General features: G+C 38.0%; 1 protein-coding gene across 1 annotated transcript in view; it reads left to right on the top strand.

The window, feature by feature from the left end:
• LOC119420836 (rap guanine nucleotide exchange factor 6) overlaps positions 1–21,448 on the top strand; it is a 149,463-nt gene that overhangs the window by 9,762 nt on the left and 118,253 nt on the right. The window contains exons 4-5 of the mRNA XM_037688260.1: positions 10,137–10,206; positions 20,454–20,597. Of these exons, the coding sequence (XP_037544188.1) occupies positions 10,137–10,206; positions 20,454–20,597 (214 nt within the window). The remainder of the gene's footprint in view (positions 1–10,136; positions 10,207–20,453; positions 20,598–21,448) is intronic.

The following is a 21,448-nucleotide window of genomic DNA, read 5'->3' as shown; positions in this document are numbered from 1 at the left end:
TGGTAGGTAGCTAGGTACCGGTAGGTATTGGTAGGTACCGGTAGGTAGGTATTGGTAGGTAGCTAGGTACCGGTAGGTATTGGTAGGTACCGGTAGGTTGGTATCAGTAGGTAGGTTCTTAAACAATTTCCATTATGACATGTTGCTTAAAAGGTAAAAATCTATTGAAAACCCTAAATAGGTTTACCTTTTAGCAAAGTTTAATAATTTATTGCACGTTACTCAAACTGTTCAGTATTTATGCACAAAAAATAGATATAGAAGTGTTGCGCTTGAACAATGCTGAACAACAAAACAAGTGAGCATGATCACACATTTGGTCACTTCCTCTTCTCTAAAAGCTACTTCCAAAAACCATCTCCTGAATAAGCATAAATGAGACTTAACGGAAATGGTTCTTGTTGTTAAGGCATTGCTAGGGTTTTTCTTTCTTTCCTGTTTCTCTTTACTTGTTGATTGAACGGTAAAAAAAAACTGGATCACAAAGCACCGACTGAACGACAGCAGCAGGGACCGGTTGGCCCTGTATCAATAACCTCCGAGCAGTTAGGATTCTGTGTGTGTGTGTGTGTGTGTGTGTGTACACGTGTGTGTCATTGCAGTAGCAGAGTAAAGGGTGGGGGATTGTTGTGCCCTGCATAGGAGGTGGTGAGGGTGTAGGTTGGAGTACTAGTAGCAGCATGGGGGCTTGGGAAGGGTCACGGGGGGAGCTAAGGGAGTGGTGCTCGTGTATGTGTGTGTGTGTGTGTGTGTGCGCGAATGTGTATGCGTGCGTGTGTGTGCATGTGTGGGGAATGCGGAACCCCTGGCAGAACAGGGGATGGCCATGTGTTCCTGAGCAGCCTGCCCGCCTGGAGCCCAGAAACACATTCAGGCAGGAAATGAGCAGACTACACACACACACTTCTGCACACAGACACACACACACATCTTGTTGGAGCCAGCAGACGGACAGAAGTGAGCAGAGCGAGAACACACTCCTTCCTCTATTAAAGTCAAACTAAAAGCTTGATAGACAGCTAGTTCTGCTTTCTGGTGAAACATCTTTCTTGCAAACTTTGGAGAACTAAACAACTATGTTTGGATCTGATTCTGGATAAACTTTTCCTTTTTCTTGTGGATTAACATGCTGCATATCAGAAGGCTTTCAAAGACGTGGATCCACAGTATTGCTGTTCCTGGTTAGTAAACTTTTTCCTTTTCATTTCTGCCTGGCCGATGAGATAATCACTGCTGATGCTACCAGTTGAGATTTATTCATTTAAAAACTCCCTCACTTTTTTTTTTTTTATATGCAGTCCTTACTCCCGCATGTTTCATTTCCTGCCTGCCATCGTTCAAACAACTGGAAAGCCTGAGACTCCCTGTGGCACTGTGGCGGGATAACTTAAAACCTCTGGGCCTCTTAACGTGAAAAACACAGCACTGATTGTGTTTGCTGTTCTTCTTTATCTGCCCCTATTATCCACACGAGAAACAGATCTTTTTGCATTGCATCCAACAATAATCACATCTGAATGGGCAAATATGGTTTATGTGGTTGGTTTATTGCTGATTTTTGGCAAAATATTTAAGATGCAGTGAAAAATCAAAATACAGGCAATTACTTTACTTTTTTTTTCTGAATTTATGGATGTAATGTGGCATAGTGAATCAAAGTTAAGCATACAAAATCTAGACGTAAGATCAGAGATATTTTCCTAGTGTGTATGCCATAAATTTGTCTTTTTATTTACTTAAAGCCCCACAGCCCAAACAAAGCTGCGTACTATTTTATCTAATGCGTTTGGCTTTGCTGAAACTTGCTGCTCCACATACTGGTGAAGATTACAACAAGATAATCTACAGATCTGAGCAATGAATGTAGGTTCAGTCATGTGTCAACTGGTTATCTCCCTTAAAGCTAGCAAGATACTGTACCTTGATTTGTGTATTGAGAAGCCACTGTTGATGGGGGAATGTTTCAAACCGCTACATCATTCTTTGCAGTCTGCCTGGCAGTGTTAGTGTGTGTGGTGATATGTTCAGATGAAAAAAAGACAAACAAAAGACCGTCGTCCAGCTCCATTTTATTTAATACATGTGTGTGATGCAGCTGTTACTGTTAGACAATCAAGCGTTGAAATACTCTTCAGTAGAAGTGTGTGAATGTGTGTGCTAGACTTAGGTCTGTGGCTTTCTTGAAATGAAAACATGAAAACTTTGCAGCCAAGTTGGGAAAACAAAATTGTTTGGGATTTATTATTTTAAACAAAGCATTTTCCTTTTTTTTTTTTTTTTTTAGTCCAACTACGGTACATTATCTACAATGATCTGTACAGAAAAATTTAGTTCAATAAAAATAACTTGTTCACTAGCTCAGATTGTACAGAATGTAGTTCATTAACTTGTGGTATGTTTTGTTATAGTCCAGCATGAAAAAAATGTACTTACTATTCATTACATGAAACCAAATCAACCATGCAGCAGGATAACGATGCAAAAAAACCCCCAAAAACAAGTTTTTCAATAAACATGTTGTATATCGATGTTCCGCTGAGGGATTTGATGTGTGAATGTTCAGTTTGAGTAGTGAACAATGAATGAACTTTATGAATTGGTGCTTTATGAATAAATTCAGTAAAAATTAATTTAAAATATTGCATGCAAATCTGATTGCCTGAGGGGAAAATGAAATCTAGGCTCAACCAAACCTTTGAAAGTACTGTATGTTTCTGTTCTGTAAAACAGTAGTTTATTAAAATATGTAAAATATAGGAACAGTGGCAGATTTTTACGTACTACACAGAGATGGTGTGCACCAGTGGGCAGAAATACCCTTGTGGCAGCAGCACTGGGCGTATTCCACCATGCTGGTGCAAAAACAGTCCTTATAACCTTCATGGCTGCAGGCACATCTGTCTACAAGGCAGTTCATGTAGAGCCAGGTAACATCCACCTGAACTCAATGAAAATACTTTCTGAAATACCTTTACTTTTTTTGTATTGTTAGTGTTTTTTACCCTTTACCTAATCTTGCTTAGTATAGTTCTAAGAGTTTAACTTTGTTTATTTAAGATAACACACACGATATCTATACATTCCCAAAGAATTAGTTGCATTATGCTAGCTATAGCCACTGGCTAGTTTACATCAGTAGTCCTCGGGCAGGTAAAAACACATCATATCAAAATAAAACAAAATCAATATGACCATGAATTCCAGTTCAAACCAGCAGTATGCTGGTGTCCCATTGCTGAGGGATTTGAAAAGTGAATGTTTGTAGCTTTCAAAATAAGTGTTTTTCTAGACTGGAATTGATTGAACAGGGACGGCAAGTAAACTTTAATGTTTTTGCTGCAAGTTACTCAGGTGAATAGGAGTTGTATAAGAAGAAAGGTAGTTTCGTTATGCTTGTCTGAGGCATCGCAGCGTGATTCTGGCGAGTGGAGGGAGACATTTTATTCACCACTAGATGCAATGACGGAGCCAGGGGCCTTGGCCACCATTGGTCATAATCTTCAGCCACCCCGGCGGCCACCCAAATAATGTGAGAAAACTATACTTTTAAGCAATATAAAACAAGAAAGCAGTTTCCTCCAATGATGGGGATGGCCAGTTTACATTAATATACGTCAGTGGCCATCTTGGTGGCAACCCGGTTTTTGACGATGACCCTTCTTACGCCTAGATGCAGGAACACACCAAACTGGAAGTCAGTAACTCGCTTATTTTTCAAGTTATCTCATTAATAAGATGGATGGGTGGACGGATGGATAGAGGAATGGTATTTCCAATTCCTGTCTTTTCTTCACTGCATGGGATAATATGTCAGTTCTGTTCCATATTGTTTAATGTTAGCATATCAACTGTACCCAAAAGACTGTTATGTGGAGTAAAGCTGCTAGCTCTACATTTAACAGTCCTCCTTTAGCCGGGCCAAACCCTTGCTTTCATCAAAAAACATTTTGATGTTGACTTTTGAGTTGAAATTTAACTTTTTTTCAGAGCAGGTTTATTTAGATCTGATTCAACCCACAACTGTTTTGCGATGTTTTCAGCCTCTGCTATCTTAATCTTTTCTTAGTCAGTTGTGGTTTCATAAGGACTATAAATCGTTATCAGCTGAATGCCGTTCCATCATATTGGATAGTTTACTGGTCAGAGCTTCCACCTGGCTGATAATTCTGCTACTCCAACTCAGAGATCTTTTCTTTGATGAAATTCAAACTCGAGACCATGATAAAAGTTTCTCTGCTGGGACAAAAGTTACGTTCAGCTTCAGCCTGCATGACTGTGAAACGCTGCCTTCCCAGAACTTGGAAAACAGGATGTTTTTTTGCTCTTTTGTATACCTGACTAAACATTGTTGGATTTTTACCTGGATTATTGAGCATGAACTTTGGTGTTCTTTTCTAGTTAGGACAAGTTCTGGAGATGGTACTATCTCCTGTGGTTTGTAAACGCAATGTAGCTCCTACCCACTTGAATATCTTACACCAAAAACATTAAGGTTTACTTGCATTCCCTGTTCAATTACATTCAAGAAAAGCACTCATCTTGAAAACTACAGACATTCACTATTTAAATCCCTCAGCAACAAGGGTCCATCAATGCACCACTTGTTAGGTTTGCAGTTGACGGCACACTACTGCTACTTGGTCTTATAAGAAACAATGATGAGGCGGTTTATACAAAGGAGGTACAACACCTGGCATCCTGGTCTAATACACAGTTGTGCAGGGAAAGGAAATCCTTTTGTGCAAACTGCACCACAAGTCAACTTTTTTTTAAAATAGCCTAATATGCAAACTTAAAAATTTGCATAAATGTGCATCTTTTAGATAAATAATTGAAACTCCAGGGTTGTTGTATCTCCCTGTTACTGTTCTCTTTACATTTAAGTATCCAAGTTTATTTTAATGTATTATCTTTTGTAATAATTGTTTATACTCAGAGTTGTTGCTGGTATTTTCGGAACATACATGTGTGTGGCTGTAGTTAGTTGCTGGCTGACATGGTTTATTGCTCAGGGGGCTGCAGCTGTCAGTGGACCACAGATGAACCTGCTCTTCTGTCTGCCAACAACTTGTTACTTTAAGAAAAGAGTGGAGAAGAATTCTGCTGCGATCCAGCACAAGCAAACCTTCACTAATGTATCAAAGAGATTTTAACTATCAAAGGTTATAGCTTATTAATGTACCATCTAAACAAGCCTTACTATATCAGTTATTTATTAAAATGGTCATGTTTAGGCTTAGAATTTAAACCATGGCAATGCAAAACGTTTGGATTTTTTTAGATTTATAGTGGCTACAGCTGAAGCGTGTTGCCTGTTTAACACAATTTTATCTTTTTAAATAGTCCTATTTTGAAAGCTAAGATGGGCTTTTGTCTAACCATGCGGGGTACAAAAGTTTCACTGCTGCATAATTACAATAAACCCTTCCCATACTTGCAGTATTCTAAAGAATGTTTCTAAACTCTAAATGCTCTAAAAGAACACAGAATGTCATGATTTCAGTTCCCTGCTTCGTTTGCTCTTTGCCACCTGCAAGCCTCTTGGCCACGCCCACTTCTACGCTCTGCACGGAGATCAGCTGATCAGCTGCAGCAGGAAGTTGATCCTGCAGTGTGGGCTGCACAAAGGTGCAGGAGGTGCTAAATAAATTAAAATAATTAATTTTAAATAAAAATTCCATGCTGATCGTGCGGCTCATCCATCAATCAGCCAGTTGAGCGTCATGTCCAATCTTATTTTAAAAAACTGCGATAGAGCGAGTCCACAATAAACGAACCGCCACCAATTTAATCAGTAAAAATGGACAATAAACATAACTTCCATCTGCTTTTGTTTTAAGGCAAAAATAAATAAATAAAATTCCAGACTCAAACAACTTTTTACAACTTTGTTGTATTTTTAACTAAAAATGTGCACTTACTAGCGACCTGCCTTTATGAACGTGTAAATAATGATGGCCTCCTCATATATGGCTGATTCCAAGTTAATAGTAAACAATTGACTTTAAACTTTAATATCAGTGCCAAATAAAGAAAATTCATTTCATTCTTACTTTGAATCAAACTTTTTTTTTCCAACTTTTTTTTTTCCAGACTAAATTAATCATCAACTTCCAAAGTACTGTGGTGCAGGGATGCCTCAACCACAGTAGTGTTTATTAAAATATATACCTCCATTTGTCTTGTGGAAGTAAAGGCTAAGGTTTGATCACATTGTGGTTTTAGAGATTTGTCCTCAGACCAGCTGACAACAGACAGGTGTCACAGTTGGGACAACAGCATCAGTTGTGCGCATACAAACACACAAATACAACATCAGCACGAAAAGTTGCAGCAACTCATGAAAATCAAGACATGATAGAGCAGACGCCGCTCACAATGCATTGCTTCTGTAGTGGAGTCTCACCACCCTGCACACAGTGAAAACACAGGACTGGCAGTCGTTGTGTAGACCTGACAGGGTCCGGGCGTCACGCCTCAGTGGAGTGTAGAGAAATCTGTCAAAGTCAGGCTGACCTCCAGGCTGAGAACTCATAAAGTGAGCTTTAAGTCTATTAATAGAACTGTATTTATGTACTCATCATAGGCTTTAAAAAGGTTAAGATGTTCTAATCTAACTCCTAAAATGGTTAAAAAAAATGTTCCTAAACCTCTGAGCACAACATTTCTGCCATTTGGAGAATTTAGTTGCATTTTGATTGGTGGATCTCTTATCCAACCTTCTGTGTCGGTGAGCGTTTTTCCCCCTTTAGGGGTCATCAGCAGATGCCAGGAAAGCCTTTGCTCTTTTAGGAATGTTTTCTGCAGCTGACTCAACTCAAAGACATGTGAACTCCCTGATGGATGACAAGAAACAGCTGAATTTCTCAAGAAATCCTCAAGATCACATGATAAATACATTTAGGGAAATAATAAAACAGAATGAAAGTGTGTTGAGCACATTAATGCTGATTAAACTTTATTTCTTTAAATATGGATTTATTCACCTCCATTTTCTCTGTTTGTGTTGTAAATTTAATAAAAAAAATATGTGAAAGTAATAGTTTATTCTAAAAAGAAATCAACAGCAAGACTTTCGGAAGGCGCCCGATGATCCAACAATGTTTAATCTGAACCTGTTCAAACATAATGTAATCGTAGAGTGAGAATATATTCTGCATAGCTTATGTTTGCTAAATTCAGCTTCTGGAAAATGGGTTTCCTTCCCAGCAAGAACTTCTGTATCCTTTCCAAGGTCTAAAATATATGGATTTATCCACCGAGGCTTTGGCGCTTGCGTCATTGTCATCACTTTTTTTTTTTTTTTTACCATTTCCTGGAAAACCAGTCAGAGGAAGACGAAGCCTGTCCAATTCATAAATATTTTCATCATTGTTTCAATCATTAGGGTTCATTATGAAGACAGAATTGCATCAGAGCCCTACATTAAAAGGCTGAAGTTGAGAAATGTCTGCTGATGTGAAGTCAAAGTTTCAAGATAAAAGGTTTTTTTTTTTTTCCTCACTCAGGAAATAATCAGCAGTAAGAGGAGAGAAAGACAGGATGAAATAATGTAAAATGAGATGTGGAAAGAATGAAAGAAAACAAATACAATAGAATAAAAAGGGAGAGGTTTAGTGGACTGGACCTGCCAAAGAAAGCAGAAGATAAAACGGGATAAAAAGACAATTACAACATTTAGAGGGATTTATTTGAGTTAAAGTCATGGTGCTATAGGATTAAGGAAAAAATGAGAGAAGCAGTGGGAAGCATAAAGGGAGTAAAATAATAAAGACATGGCTCATTATGGACAAAAAAAACAACAACAAAAAACTTGAATATGGATGGTAGGTGAGAAGACCATGATGTAAAGAGAGCTGCACTAACAGATAACTTAACCAGACCGAAGAAATAAAAGTTGAATTTCGTCCAAACATCACGTTTCTATGATTAAAACCAGCTGCTCCTGCAGTCCTTAAACATCACTGAGTTACCACTTTTACTCGCCAGAGGGATCAAGAAATGTTGGCAACCCAGTGCGTTTTCAGGATTCACCACACACACCCCAGTGGAGCTGTTCAGACAGAGGATCCCTACACACTTTACACACAGTGCATGGAAACCACAGACACATGAGTAATTTCTGAATGCATAAACGCTGGCGCTCACTGCGAGGGGATTTTTCAAAGGCACGTCAAGAAATGCCAGAAAATTCTAATCCATTCAGAACACTTGTTTTGACTTTGAGATGTGGAACGTTCAACATTGCCCCTCTTTACGTGCTTCCAGGCACTCCTACACAAACTGTACGCCTTTCTAAGAAGTGCCTATTTGCATGTGAGAACATTCAAGCTTCAAGATGAGATGCTGAATAGTTTAAACTGAAAATTATCTCAGTGGCTTTTTTGACAGAAAGTATAAATATCTATTGGGAGGAGACAGTTTGTTCTAACTGTAAGCATTCACTTCCTGTTACTAAAAAGGCTTAGATACATCGTTTTAAGATGTGCAAAAGTACTGTTGAGTCAGCATGCATTCATATTCAAAACGATGGCAAAGGGAAAACTCTTGTTTTGGCATAACTGTACTAATTACATGGTAAATACAGCACATTATAATATAGTAGTTCCTCGTTTATTGCGGGGGATTCGTACCCTGAAGCACCGCGAAAAGTGAAAAACTGCTAAGTAGGAATAATGGTACAAGTACCGTATTTTTTGCTGTATAAGTCACAATTTTTTGCATAAATTAGCATGCCTGTGACTTAAACAGCGAAGCGACATTTGTTTTTTTCCCCATATTTATAACCCAATTTTTTGCTGAGATCTGACAAATTCATTCATATATATATATATATATATATATTTTATATATATATATATATATATGCACATATATGTAAAGGTGTTTTAAACCCTTGCAATATTCTAAACAATGTTTCTAAACGCTAAACTTTGTAAAAGAGCACAGACTGTCATGATTTCAGCTCTGCCTCGCTGCTCTCTGACATCTGCTGGTGCTCTTGGCCACGCCCATCTCTCTGCTGCAGAGTGGAGATCTTACACGCTGCAGCAGCAAGTTTCTCCTACAGCTGTGAGCTGCACCAAGGTTCAGCAGGTGCTAAATAATTTTAAATAATTTAGTTTAAATAAAAATTCCATGCCAATCGTGTGACTCATCCATCAATCAGCCAATTGTGCGTCATGTCCAATCTTATTTTGAAAAACCACGATAGAGCGAGTCCACGATAAACGAACCGTGAAGTAGCGAGGGACTACTGTATTGTGTACTAGTATCCAATCATCATGCAGTCTCAAAATAGTTAACCTAGATTCAAGTTTGAAATATTCTGTTTAAAAATGGAAAAATAAATATAGATTCAGAATGCTAAACTGAGCATTAAAAGATTGTAGAGGTTACGTTTTTGTGTAAGAGATGGATCTAACCTGAGACTTTTTTTTTTCTCCAAAACACAGATTTTCTCGTTAAAGTTCTGCCCTATGGAGTTCCCAGATCTGTTCATTTATTACCCCTAAATATTACTGAACTTGGATGTTAAATACAAATAAAAAAATGCCAAAATATACTTAAATTTAATTCTTCTTAATCAAGGATTTTATTTCTTGCCTGGATGTGTTTTAAACTACTTTGATAATTACAAATAATGTCAAAATGTAAAATATGTGCTATGATCTGTTGGTAGGCCTTGAATGTACTGAATTATTAAACTAACAGGATCAACCAGGTGTGACCTAAAAATAATTCTGCACAGATGTCATCTGCTCCAACATGATAAATATAATGTATAGGGGTACCTAAGAAAGCAATATTTTATTTTTATTTTTGCTATTTAGTTAAACAGATACACTTGAACACTTGTTTCCATTTAAGAGTGGATATACTTCATCCTGACCAGATGTTACTTCTCAGACATACATGGTCTGCACAAGCTCAGTATCATGTTACTTTTAATGCTAGCTCAGAGTAATGATTCGAGCAATTACTGTAATTTAGGGGACATTGGCGCTGGTGTTCGTCTGTGGGTGGGCGAATAGGATTAAATGCATCTGTCGTTGCTATCATTATGAGCAAACTGTCTCATCCCTGCCTTGTTTGTGTTTTATCCTGATATATCTTTTTGTGTGCGTTCTTCACAGTTTTGGCAGACAGCTGGGGGGCAGGCGAGGCTGTGAATGTTTCACTTTGGAGCCATCAGAAATGATTGTGGTGAGTATAGATGCTGTTTTACACCCTCCTTTTATTTTGGACTTGTTCTCCCTTTTTCTCGCTCCTGGAGCGCTTCACTTTTATCCTCCTACAGCTCCTTTCTCAACCCTTTGATATTAGTCCTGTTTTTATCTTTATTTGATGGTCATATATTTGTCCACTTCACTCTTCTCCTGTAAATCCTTGTTCACTTTTAAATAGCGTCTTATCTTTCTCTTCCATCTTTGCAATGCGCCTTAAATATAGTAAAAATATTGGTGCACTTTCTCAAACAATTTCCTCTGGAAGATGTTTAAAGTGTCACATTTATTTACATGAATCTTCCAGTTAAATGTCTCATCATTCAAACCCAGCTTGCTTTCTCGTCTCCACGTTGCTGGTTTGTCATGATGTGAAATGGATGAGCGTTAGAAAAATGGATACCCTGTGGCTTCCCTTTCAAACCAGGTTGTCAGAATAGCAAAATCGCAAGAGGTTCTATCCTGCAGGCTTCAAGCTGTTTGTGTGTCTGAGCTTAAAGTTGTTTTGACAAATTTACCTCCAGTATTGGAAGGTTTTAGTGAACATCCACAAAGGTGACTTGTGTTCTTGGGTTTAAATTTTTGTAGCATTATATTAATACAGGAAAACATTTTGTCATCATAACAAACAAAGAAGCACAGATTAACACTGAAGCCTTTTGCTGAAGACTTTTTTTTTTTTTTTTTTGCTTGTTACGTCAATTTTAGCAAGCGTTGAATTTACTTCCTGGTTAAATCTGATTGGTTAAACTTAATGACTGTGTGGGGAAAAGCGTATAATCCAACCCAATTATAAGTAGAGATGCATTGATGAAATTATATATATATATATATAAAAAATAAGTTACAAAGTCTAGCTCTACATGTATTCCTCCTAAATTAACCAACAGGATCAAAATGAGAACTGATATTTTATTTAGAGTTCTCAAGCTTCATTGTTTATCACAAATCACATTGTTTCCCACCATTTATAAATGTATGCTCTGAAGACCACGCTCCGACTTCTTATTGTGAGATTTTCCAAAATTATAGTTTTTTGCAAAGAAGTAAAGATTTCAGACGATCAATGCATGCCATTGAGGACGTCAAAGATGACATCACTACCACTGATATATTTTACCTCAACGTTCATTTTGTTCTGACTAAAGTTTTACAAGGCAATGCCCTATGCTAGGTTATCTCAGTGTTAGCTCGTTAACTTGAGAGGCACGTAGATAATCACAAGCGGGTTGGAGGATTGAAGAGGATTTATTGTTGATTTATTTTACAGATCAGTTACAATAAACTTACTATGCTCTGTTGAGCAAACTACACCACACGATATTTAATTGCTCCCTGCTTCATCTGTACTGAAACTGAAAGTTAAAGTGAACGGCCATGACTTGAAAAGTAGCCCACACACACCCTCTGCAGGATACATTGTACATTCACATCCTTTGCAAGTAAGGACACAGTTCGTTCCCACCATTTTAGGGATGAAAATTACAATTGTTTAAATCAGCACATCATGGGATAATTATCACCGATACCGATATGTCGCCAAACGCCTATATTGTCCCAAAATATTGGCCCTACGGATATATCAGTCAGGTTCTAGTTATTAGACTTCTTTACTTTGGCAACAAGTTCCAGTTTGCGCATAAAACAACGGCAACCATTTTTTTTTAATAAACTTATTTTAGTTTTATTATTTTACTTTTACTGTTAGTTTATTGATTTTTGTAAACTGCTTTTATAATTGATTTTAGTTTTGTGTGTGTGTTTTATGTCCTTACATATTTTTATGAAGTTTCGATTTTGCAATAAGAAACATTTTGCGTGTTTTGAAGCTTGAAATGCGCTATTTAATTACAGCTAAGTCGTAGCGAGTGAAATACATCTGGAGCTTAACTTGGCAACACCTCCATCAGTATGTTTGAAGTTAGTACCTCCCTCAATGTGTAAAAGTGTTTTGATAAGTAATATACGGATGACCTTGACTTTTTAAATTTTTTTTTATTTTGGGTTCTGATGTTTTTTTGACTCTCCAATCCATCTGTACTCGTCAAACGATTTTTAAAAGAACTTTTTAACTAGAAAAATGCGAAACTAGCTGATCGTCATAACTGGCTAAAGTACCAAAACAAGCACGACACAAAATCTTTGCATGTTTGCAGATTAATCATTGTGCTGCACAAAAGTTTGGAGTCTTCGTAACGATCTCAGTGCTTTCAAACCTCTGTGCTGCTTTGGTTCTTTTTTCTGCTGTTGAGTTTCTATGAAACCAGAAACTTATTTTGTTTCTCACAACAGGCTCAAAACCTCTAAATGCAGTGTTACATTAAAACTTTCTCCTGGGACTTATTTTCTCTAAAAAACATCCGTCATTTGTTTTGCCTGGGGGGGGGGGGGGGTGATGAAACCTCATCATTAGACTGACTGTCACCCCGTTGACTTAAAACTGAGGCAACAATGTGCAAGATTTTCATGTCAGTCTTTTCTTTTGTACTTTTTTGTACTCAAACAATATTGAAGTATTCATATTTAGTCTCTGTAGGGTGTCTCAAATGGAATCTCTTTCTTGTTTGCAGGAAGTCATTCTACACCTAAAGGCAAAAGTAAATGGGCAATTGAACTTTGTTTTTGATTCTTGAAGACATTGTATTTCTCATCTGAAGAGCTTTCATAATTCTCAATTTTGTGTACATATTTAGTAGGGGTGCACCGATAGCAGTTTTCTGGCCGATCACCGATTTCTAAAAAGCCTGACCTGCCGATTCTGATTTTGACCGATACCGATTTTGTTTTATAAGTGACACTGTCAGGTGTTTTAAGGTCACAATGCACCTTCAATTTTCCAATATTTTATTGAAAAACATACCCTTGAACAATATCAAAGAAACAATACAAACTTGTTTTAACTGGCCATGAAGTAGAGCTCTAAAATATAAATGAAGTTTAGACAATTGTTATTAAAACTACAAAAAATTGGTTTCTCATGTAAATATCGGCCGATCTCCCAAAATTAAGGAAATCTGGGCCGATAAAGTGTCCAGCTGATATATCGGTGCACCCCAAATCTTTAGTTAGTCATTGTCAGGTATTTACCAAGTTTTTTTTTAATTTATATATACATTTTCAAATGATACTAGGAATATATGGAAACTGAAGTGATATTTGATGAACAGAAAAGTAAAAGAAAAATACAAGTCGCAAAACAAAGAAAAAGACCAAAAGAGTGAGAGAGAGAGAAAAAAGAAAGAGAATCATGAACAGAAGAGAGACTGGAAGATATAAGCAAAAAGGAAGAAAAAGGTAAAAAGATAAAAAAATGAGAGGAAGAAGAACAAAAACAAAAAAAGAAGCTAAACAGAAAGAATGAAATGAGAGAAATTAAGGCTAAGAAAAGGTAAACATGGAATGGAAGGAAAGGAAAAGAGTCAGAGTCAGAGATTCTTTATTGTCATTTGCACTACATGTGGTACATGTGGTGGAACGAAATTGTGTACACAGAGTCCCAGTTACATCCAACAAAAGTATAAAATGTGGAAGAAAACCAGTAATAAGATCTAAGATATGAACTAAGAAAAACATTAACTAAAAATGGGAAAGGGAGACTTTGTGAAATAATCATTCAATAATGGCCAACTGGTGACTTAAAGATAGAGAATCTAGACCAGCGCAGGCCTGGACACATGAATGTATAGAAACTAATCATCCAGCAACCCTTTTTAATGAAATTTTTCATTAGCAAGAAACACACGGCTTCAGCAAGAACAAGGAAAAAAGCTAAACGTCTTTTTTGCTCATTGGTGTTTTTTAAGACGTCAGACAAAAACAAACAAACTGGACTTCAAGTATTGGAGTAAAGCAGTTTTTTTTTTCTTCTCCTTCTTTTACGTCACGTTTCTGTTTCATTACATTCTCTGCTCTTTTTCACAGGTTGGAAAACTGTTGTTATAGGACAGGAAATTTGAATGGAATGAAAAATGTAAAAGATTTTCTGATGTTGTAGCAACCTTGTTTTGACCAGTCAGCAACACTGAAGGTTGCACATACCACCCAGTACTTCCAGGGACGTCAGAACCTAAATTTCATTAAAATTCCTCACAGTGAAAGAGGTTTATAACAGTGAGGTGCTCTTTCAGCAAGACATTTCATCCTAAACTACCCCTCTGGGTGTATTCAGAAGCTATTAAAGCTGTAAAAGAGAGCAGCACTGCTGACCATCTTAAGGCTCTTGTGACGTTGTTTGAGTGTAAAATAGGGTTTTCTACAAGAACAACCAGTTAGCACAGTCAAATTATGAAAAAACAACAACACAGTTTGATTAATAGTTGTGTTTTAGTTCTGAATTACACCTGCCTCTGAATGACTGCAGAAGCCTTTTCCAAGGACCATGGTCTTGTACGGGGGCTTTTTCTATGTTCCCTTCGTTTCAGCTGCTGAAACTTGAGGCAAAACGGAGACGTCTCAGGGGAGAAATTCTCTCCCGATGGGAGGTAGCACTTTTGAGACTAACCTGAACCATTGGGTTGGGGGTTTGTGGATATGAGCAATCAAATCAAATATCTGTGTAAAACGTTACAAAATTAAAATCCAATATTTTTATACGTCCATAGATGGCAGACATACTATGGTATAGTGCCCGTATGTACATAAACTTTCTCTTGTCCCGCCTGTAACTTCTGATTATCTCAAGATAATTTGATGAAATAATACACATGCAGTGTTTCTCCAGGTTACTTTCCTTGGCAGGGCGCTCATCTCTTCTATGATTTTTTTTTTTTGGGTGGGGTGGGGCTAGGAGGAAACGGCTCAGTGCGAGGGAGACAGAGCGCTACCTCTGTAGCTTTTTCGATAGTGTGTCTGTATTGTGTACCGCTAGCTTAGCGCTACGGTCATTGCTGGGGGTGGGGGTGATGTGGGGGACAGTTCGGTAGACAGGGCACTCGGTTATGTTGACAGGTCGGGGCACCCTCATTTTATAATGGCATGGGAAACACTGCATCATCATTAGACAGAGGGTCACGTGCACTTTTAATCACCTCAGCTTCAAGATCACAAATCAAGGTCAAGGTTAAAACAAGGTCTTTGCTTGCCCCGCTCATGAATTCTGGTCTGCTCAAGATCAATTAACAAATCGTGGTGCACATTTGTATCACCGCAGTGTCACTTAAATGTTTCCTCATCCAAGCTCTAAAGTCAAGATCACACATTAAGGTCAAAGCTTATACAAGATCTTTGCTTATCCAAGCCATTGCAATAGATTGTTGTATTGCTGTATAATAGTTTGTCGACAGGCGTAAAAAAATGCCATATTCGGTACTCTTGTTTCTTAACTGTTCAACCTACACACAAACTATTTTCTTTCCCTTGTGTATCTCCTAGCAAAGCTTTATTGGACACTACAGTAAAATAATCCTGAAGATTACAAGCACTTGTGATTGCGCTTTGAAATCATATGAAGGATTTATGCTATGACCATCACTGGGCAAGTGTTTTAACTACATTTAAGAACAACAAACAAATAATAATTTAAAAAAGACTGGGTACAATGGTTAATCTCTGTGCATACTTGTGCAAGAAACACACTAGTGGTGTATACTGATCATCAGTTATACCTGTTAAGAGAAATTATAAGGAATTACAAAGAAAAGCTGATCTCAGTAACATAAGTAGACACAAACATGCCTGCACCCACACAGTTCTAGATGAGTGCACAGACACACAGAGCAGGGGGACTGCGGTCTGGTAATGCTGTACTGCAGCCAATCAGCTAATTGGGGCCATGGGAATAGTTGAGGGAATGTGATCTGTAGCTGCCATCATGACTCTGGTCACGGGACGGACTGGAGCGACATTCACAGGGCTGGGTTGTTCCTGTGTGCGGGGGTTGGGAACGGAGGGAAATCAACTAAGGACAGGAATTATGAAAGTTTAAATAAGCACAATGCATACTGACTAGACAACCATCAGATAGAGAGGAATGTAAACTGACTCATGAGTCGACGTGACGTTCTTCACACGCTCTTTTATGCAATTAGGAAATTTGGTCATACAGCATTAGCTTGCTGTGTTTGAATAAATCGTGCTTATATAGTTGAGTTGTGAAATATGATTTTATGGTGAGACAAACCAATAAAACTGTGACATTTTTCTAACCTTCACTTCCAGAATTTCTTTTCTTCTACCTTCAGGCTGTCTATCTCATGAGGCCCATTAAAACAAAATGACATTTCTTTGGCTGTGAGAGGAGACGCATCTATCCCAGTACTCTCCCCTTTACAGTTATTTACAGTTTTTATAGAAATGGTCTTCATCCAGTCGTTTCAAAGAGTGTTTCCCTTAAATTACTCACAGTGTAGTTAGTGTGTATTCTAGCACAACTCTCTTAACCATGATTGTTTTTGTTGTTTCCCATTTTAACAGTGACAGAAAATCGTGATAGATAATTTTTTTTTTTTTTTTTTTTTTTTTTAAGGCTTTTCTCTTATCGATTGGCAAGTCTGTCACGAGTTGAACTGACTTGTGATGCTTATCTTTAAGAAACTGAACTATGGTTTTATTCTTTCTACTTGTATTGATCTACTTATGACCATTATCAAAATACTGAAAACTTTGTCTTACGTCTTTGAATACTGCCTTCTACATTTCCGTGAGCACAAACACAGTAGTCATTAGTACTGCTTATTGTGGCCCGTCATGAGTTTTTTATAAATAAGACGTCTGTGGATGAATGCACATGACTGACCTGAGGAAAGAATACACCACGCGTACTAACAAAGACCCTTTTTATGGTGTAAAATCACTGTGACAAAATCTTTATCTCCCATATGAAGCTTTTTCCCCCAATTGTTATCTTAAGAGGGGAAATCAAAGAAGTTGGGAAATATTTAAGATTATTAAGATATATTTTCTATAAATAATATATAAAGCTTTCTTTTAGACAAAAATGATTATGGTCAATGTGCATAAATAAGTTGCAAACATAACTGAATAAGTGAAAAAAATTAATGAAGGGGAAACAAGAAGTATCGAATCAGTTATTGAATGATTAAAGGTAAAACAGAAGCCAGAAATATGGGGGAGCAACAAATTAAACTCAAGACATTTTCAAAATCTACAGATAGTTTAGATTTTCTTTTGATGTCTCAGACAATCAAAAAAGTTAAAAATGTCTTTGCTTGAAAAAAATGAATACGTCAGAAACAGGTGAACTTTTAAAGACGAATAGTCCAATCAGTTTTCTGCACAAAGGCAAAGATGAAGGTCAGGGATGAGACTAAACACCAGCTGGAGCACTTTTCACTATCAATGAAATGTTAATGGGATGTTGAGGCAGGATTTTATTTTATTTTCCTTTAGTTGCTTGTTTAGAAGCACAGGTGCGCCTGCTGGGACTCTGGCTCACTTTGTAGCATAAACTTTTCTGCCATCACACTCAAGTTCAATCCATTAGAAATAAGGTACTGGGTAAAACCTAAAACTTGATTAAAGTAAGCTCAGTCATCCAGGTAGATAACAACAAAAAAGGTTAAATTGTGTCATCTGGACCAGTTTCTTTAAGTGGGAAACATGTTGTCCCCATCCAGAGGACTTATTCAGTCTGCGACCTGCCAACCAGATCTGTCAGAGTCAGAGTTTCTTTATTGTCATTCACACCACATATGGTACAAGTGATGGGACGAAATTATGTACACAGGATCCCAGTTACATCCAACAATAAAATGTAAAAGAAAAACAGTAATAAGATCCAAGATATGAACTAAGAAAAACATCAACTAAAAATACTCTTAGCACTAATAGCAAAAAAACAATACGTCGAACAGCAGCACGAACATGAGTCTCTGTGAGTAGATGAGCATGAATGAACGCAGCAACATGAAACAGATCAGCAGCAACATGTGATTTTTTTTTTACAGTGAATATCCTGATTACATATCCATGAGTCTAACAGCTTCAGGGTAGAAGCTGTTCCTCAGTCTAGTGGTTCTACACTTAATGCTCCTCAACCTCCTTCCTGAGGGGAGCGGGGCAAAAAGTGTGTGCTGGGTGAGTGGGGTCCTTCATGATGCAGGTGGCCCTCTTCCTGCATCTGGAGGTGTAGATGTCTGTGATGGTGGGGAGACTGACTCCAACAGACTTCTGTGCAGCCTTCACCACTCTCTTCAAAGCTTTTCTTTCTGCAGCTGTGCAGCCTCCATGCCACACGTTGATGCTGGAGCACAGGATGCTCTTCACTGCACACCTGTAGAAGGAGGTGAGGACTGAGCTTCCCAGACCAGCTCGCCTCAGCCGCCTGAGGAAGTAGAGTAGATTAGTAGTAGTAGTAGTAGTAGTAGTCCCATAGGTAAAACAAAAGTAGTAGTACTTTTGAGATTCCAACAGCAGGTTGGCTTGAAACATAGCAGTGAAGGCTACCATCTGGAAGTCCTCTGAATGGAGGATGAAACGTTTCTCACAAAGAAACTGGTCCAGATGACACGATTTAACCTTTTTTGTTGTTCTAAAACATGATTGTACCCAACTTTTGGATGTTTTGAATGGACATTTGTCTATATCTCTGTTCTGACAATACAATAAAGCTGATGAATGAAGCTTTTATAGCACCTAAAGTAGCTACAATTTGAGTGAATGGGCAAAACATGGCACTGACCATATATGTTGAGTAATAAATTAATAATAAATGTCTTGCAAGATTTTTTTTTTTTTACTCCAAACCGGGTTAGTGTTGACATTATTTATGGTTCTTTTGGCTATCAGTTGTATGTAAGGTGTTGGCAGTCGAGCTGCATTATTAACTTAATGTTAATTTGCAGGACACGTTACAAATAAACTGCTCCAAGTCAAATCCAGTTACATGCTGTCAAATTCATTTAGTTTCTTTTAAATCACAACCTAAATGAAAACAAATTGTCATCCAATGCTAGATTAAAAAAACAAAAAAACCCCCAAAAAAAACAATTTCAGTTCTATGCAATTACAATACAATTTAAAACGGTCAGATTCAGTAAATTATACAATGCCTGGAAGTAAAACATGCTTCCACATGGAAGTCTTGTTACTTGTTTATGCTGAGTTTGACAATGATGCATCACGGACAGTTCTTTTGAAATACCACAAAACAAGCTAAATTAAAAACAGAATTAAGTAAGTAAAAGTAAACAATGGGCAAACAAGCAAACACAAACTATCTGTTGTGAAAAATCCAAGTAAAAGAGTTTAGTTTGTCTTTTTTTTTTTAATTATCAAATCGGTCATCGCTAACATAATGGAGCTACTGACTCCGCATTATGTAATATAGACAGAAAACAAATTCTTCCTTCAACAACTGACCAGACTAAGAAGTCTGCAGGGAATGGATTGTACGGCCAGAATCTGTGTTGTGCTCTTTTTTTTTTTTTTCTGCCTGCTGAGGATATTTGTGTATTTACGGCTTCCTGGAGGAAACTGTGGGCTGAGTGTTGCTCTGTGCATGTGTCAGACGACGACAACTAGCGAGCGTGTGTGTGAGCCTCAGTACGCAACGTGTTGAGCAGCTGAACTCTGCCTTGATCTCTTCGCTCTGAAATTTGTGGCCAAACGGACAAAGCACTTTAGTTTTTATTCAATTGGACTCTGTTTTTAAAAGTGGATTCTCATCATCTTTTTTATTTTTTTTATTTTTCAATAACGTTCCCAGAGAATGGGATCTCCAGGGATGTTGGACTTTGTTGTAAACTTTTGGACTTAACTTCATCTTTTGTTTAGAAGGATTTATTTAGATTTTTATACATTTACACTCACCCTCCCTCGTGGTATTTCCTGCTTTTATGTGCTTTTTTAATCTGTCCTTGAGTCCGGATGAGTGTGCTACGCTGGCACCGGCTCTCTGCGCTCTGGAAGAGCTGGATCTTCAACCAGGAGCCAGCAGAAGAGCAGGGCCAAAACCCAGACGCTCCGGCGCATGAAGACGAACCGCCTGAAACGGAGGGAATCACATTCAAGGATTGCAGCTCAGATCATCAGAGTCCTGTAGGACTTAAGACACAAAACTTGGATTATCGGAGGCAGAAATCAGAGAATGACAAACAGAATCTGGAATTTACAAATGTTGTGCCTAAGTCCGAACTACTAAAACGCAGCTGCTCTGAACCGTTGACTCAAGTCTCAAACCGTGCGGATCGGTTGTTCAGCTGTCCGGACGCACCTGATGGTTCTTGTAGAACCTTCCGTTCTGAGGACAGTGTCGACTGTGTATTGCAGGTGGATAACAGCAGCGAGGGCGACAACAATTTCCTGCAGAGAGAGGAGTCTCAACGGCGGTCTAGACGGCGGTTTAGGAGGGTGAACCCGAGAGGAGAGCGGGAACTTATAACAGACGGCCAAGAACCCACAGGCTACAACACGGTAAGAGAAGAAACTGTCCCAGCTGCAAAGGCTAATTCTAACCCTCTTTAGGATTTAAAACAACAAATTTGTGTTGGGTGATTAAACACTTTCTTTTTTTTTTTACCTCATTCAGAAAACTTGATTAGATTTTAATATAAACTTGTATATTGAGTAAAATGCCATAATTTAAAACACTTTAAATACCTCCTACTCTGTAATCTTATAACTAGGGATACACGATATTATCGGCATGGCATCGGTGTTGGTCGATATTAGCGTTAAAGTTAAATATTGGATATCGGCCATTCCATCAAAATAACTCACCGATATAAAAGACGCTGTTTTTGTATGACAACCCAGTGACAAGTGCAGTGCCAGCACAACGTGATGACGTCATGTGTGCCTACCTGATCTGATCATGGTGGAGAGGAAGAAGTCAAAATGTCGGTGGTATGGAAGGTTTTTGTTGTTGTTGAGGATATCAGATACCAACGATTTTTGGACCACACTGAGCCTCGCTACATCGTCCCCAGTCAGATATTTTTCCGACGTAGCCTTACCTGAGTTATAAGCCGTCATTTCCGACATCATTGAGAAGCTAATAGCCGATAGCACTTGGGTGAGTTTTACCACAGACATTTGGACGTCAAGTGTTAGCCCCGTTAACTTGATTGGTCTTATGGCACTATGGATAGACAAAAACTTTGAACTCCACAAGTGAGACAGCATCGCAGGTGACTAATGCTAATAAATCACATGTAACACTTTTCATTTAATATAAGTTAAAGTGTTATGCATATGGCTGTTACTAAATATATGTCACCAGCTCTTACAGCTGTTACACATTTTTGTAGCAAATAAGCCTAAAT

This window comes from Nematolebias whitei, chromosome 14, assembly GCF_014905685.2.
Source record: "Nematolebias whitei isolate Nwh7 chromosome 14, NemWhi1, whole genome shotgun sequence".
Taxonomy (NCBI): domain Eukaryota; kingdom Metazoa; phylum Chordata; class Actinopteri; order Cyprinodontiformes; family Rivulidae; genus Nematolebias; species Nematolebias whitei.
This window is presented reverse-complemented; position numbering and strand designations above follow the sequence as displayed.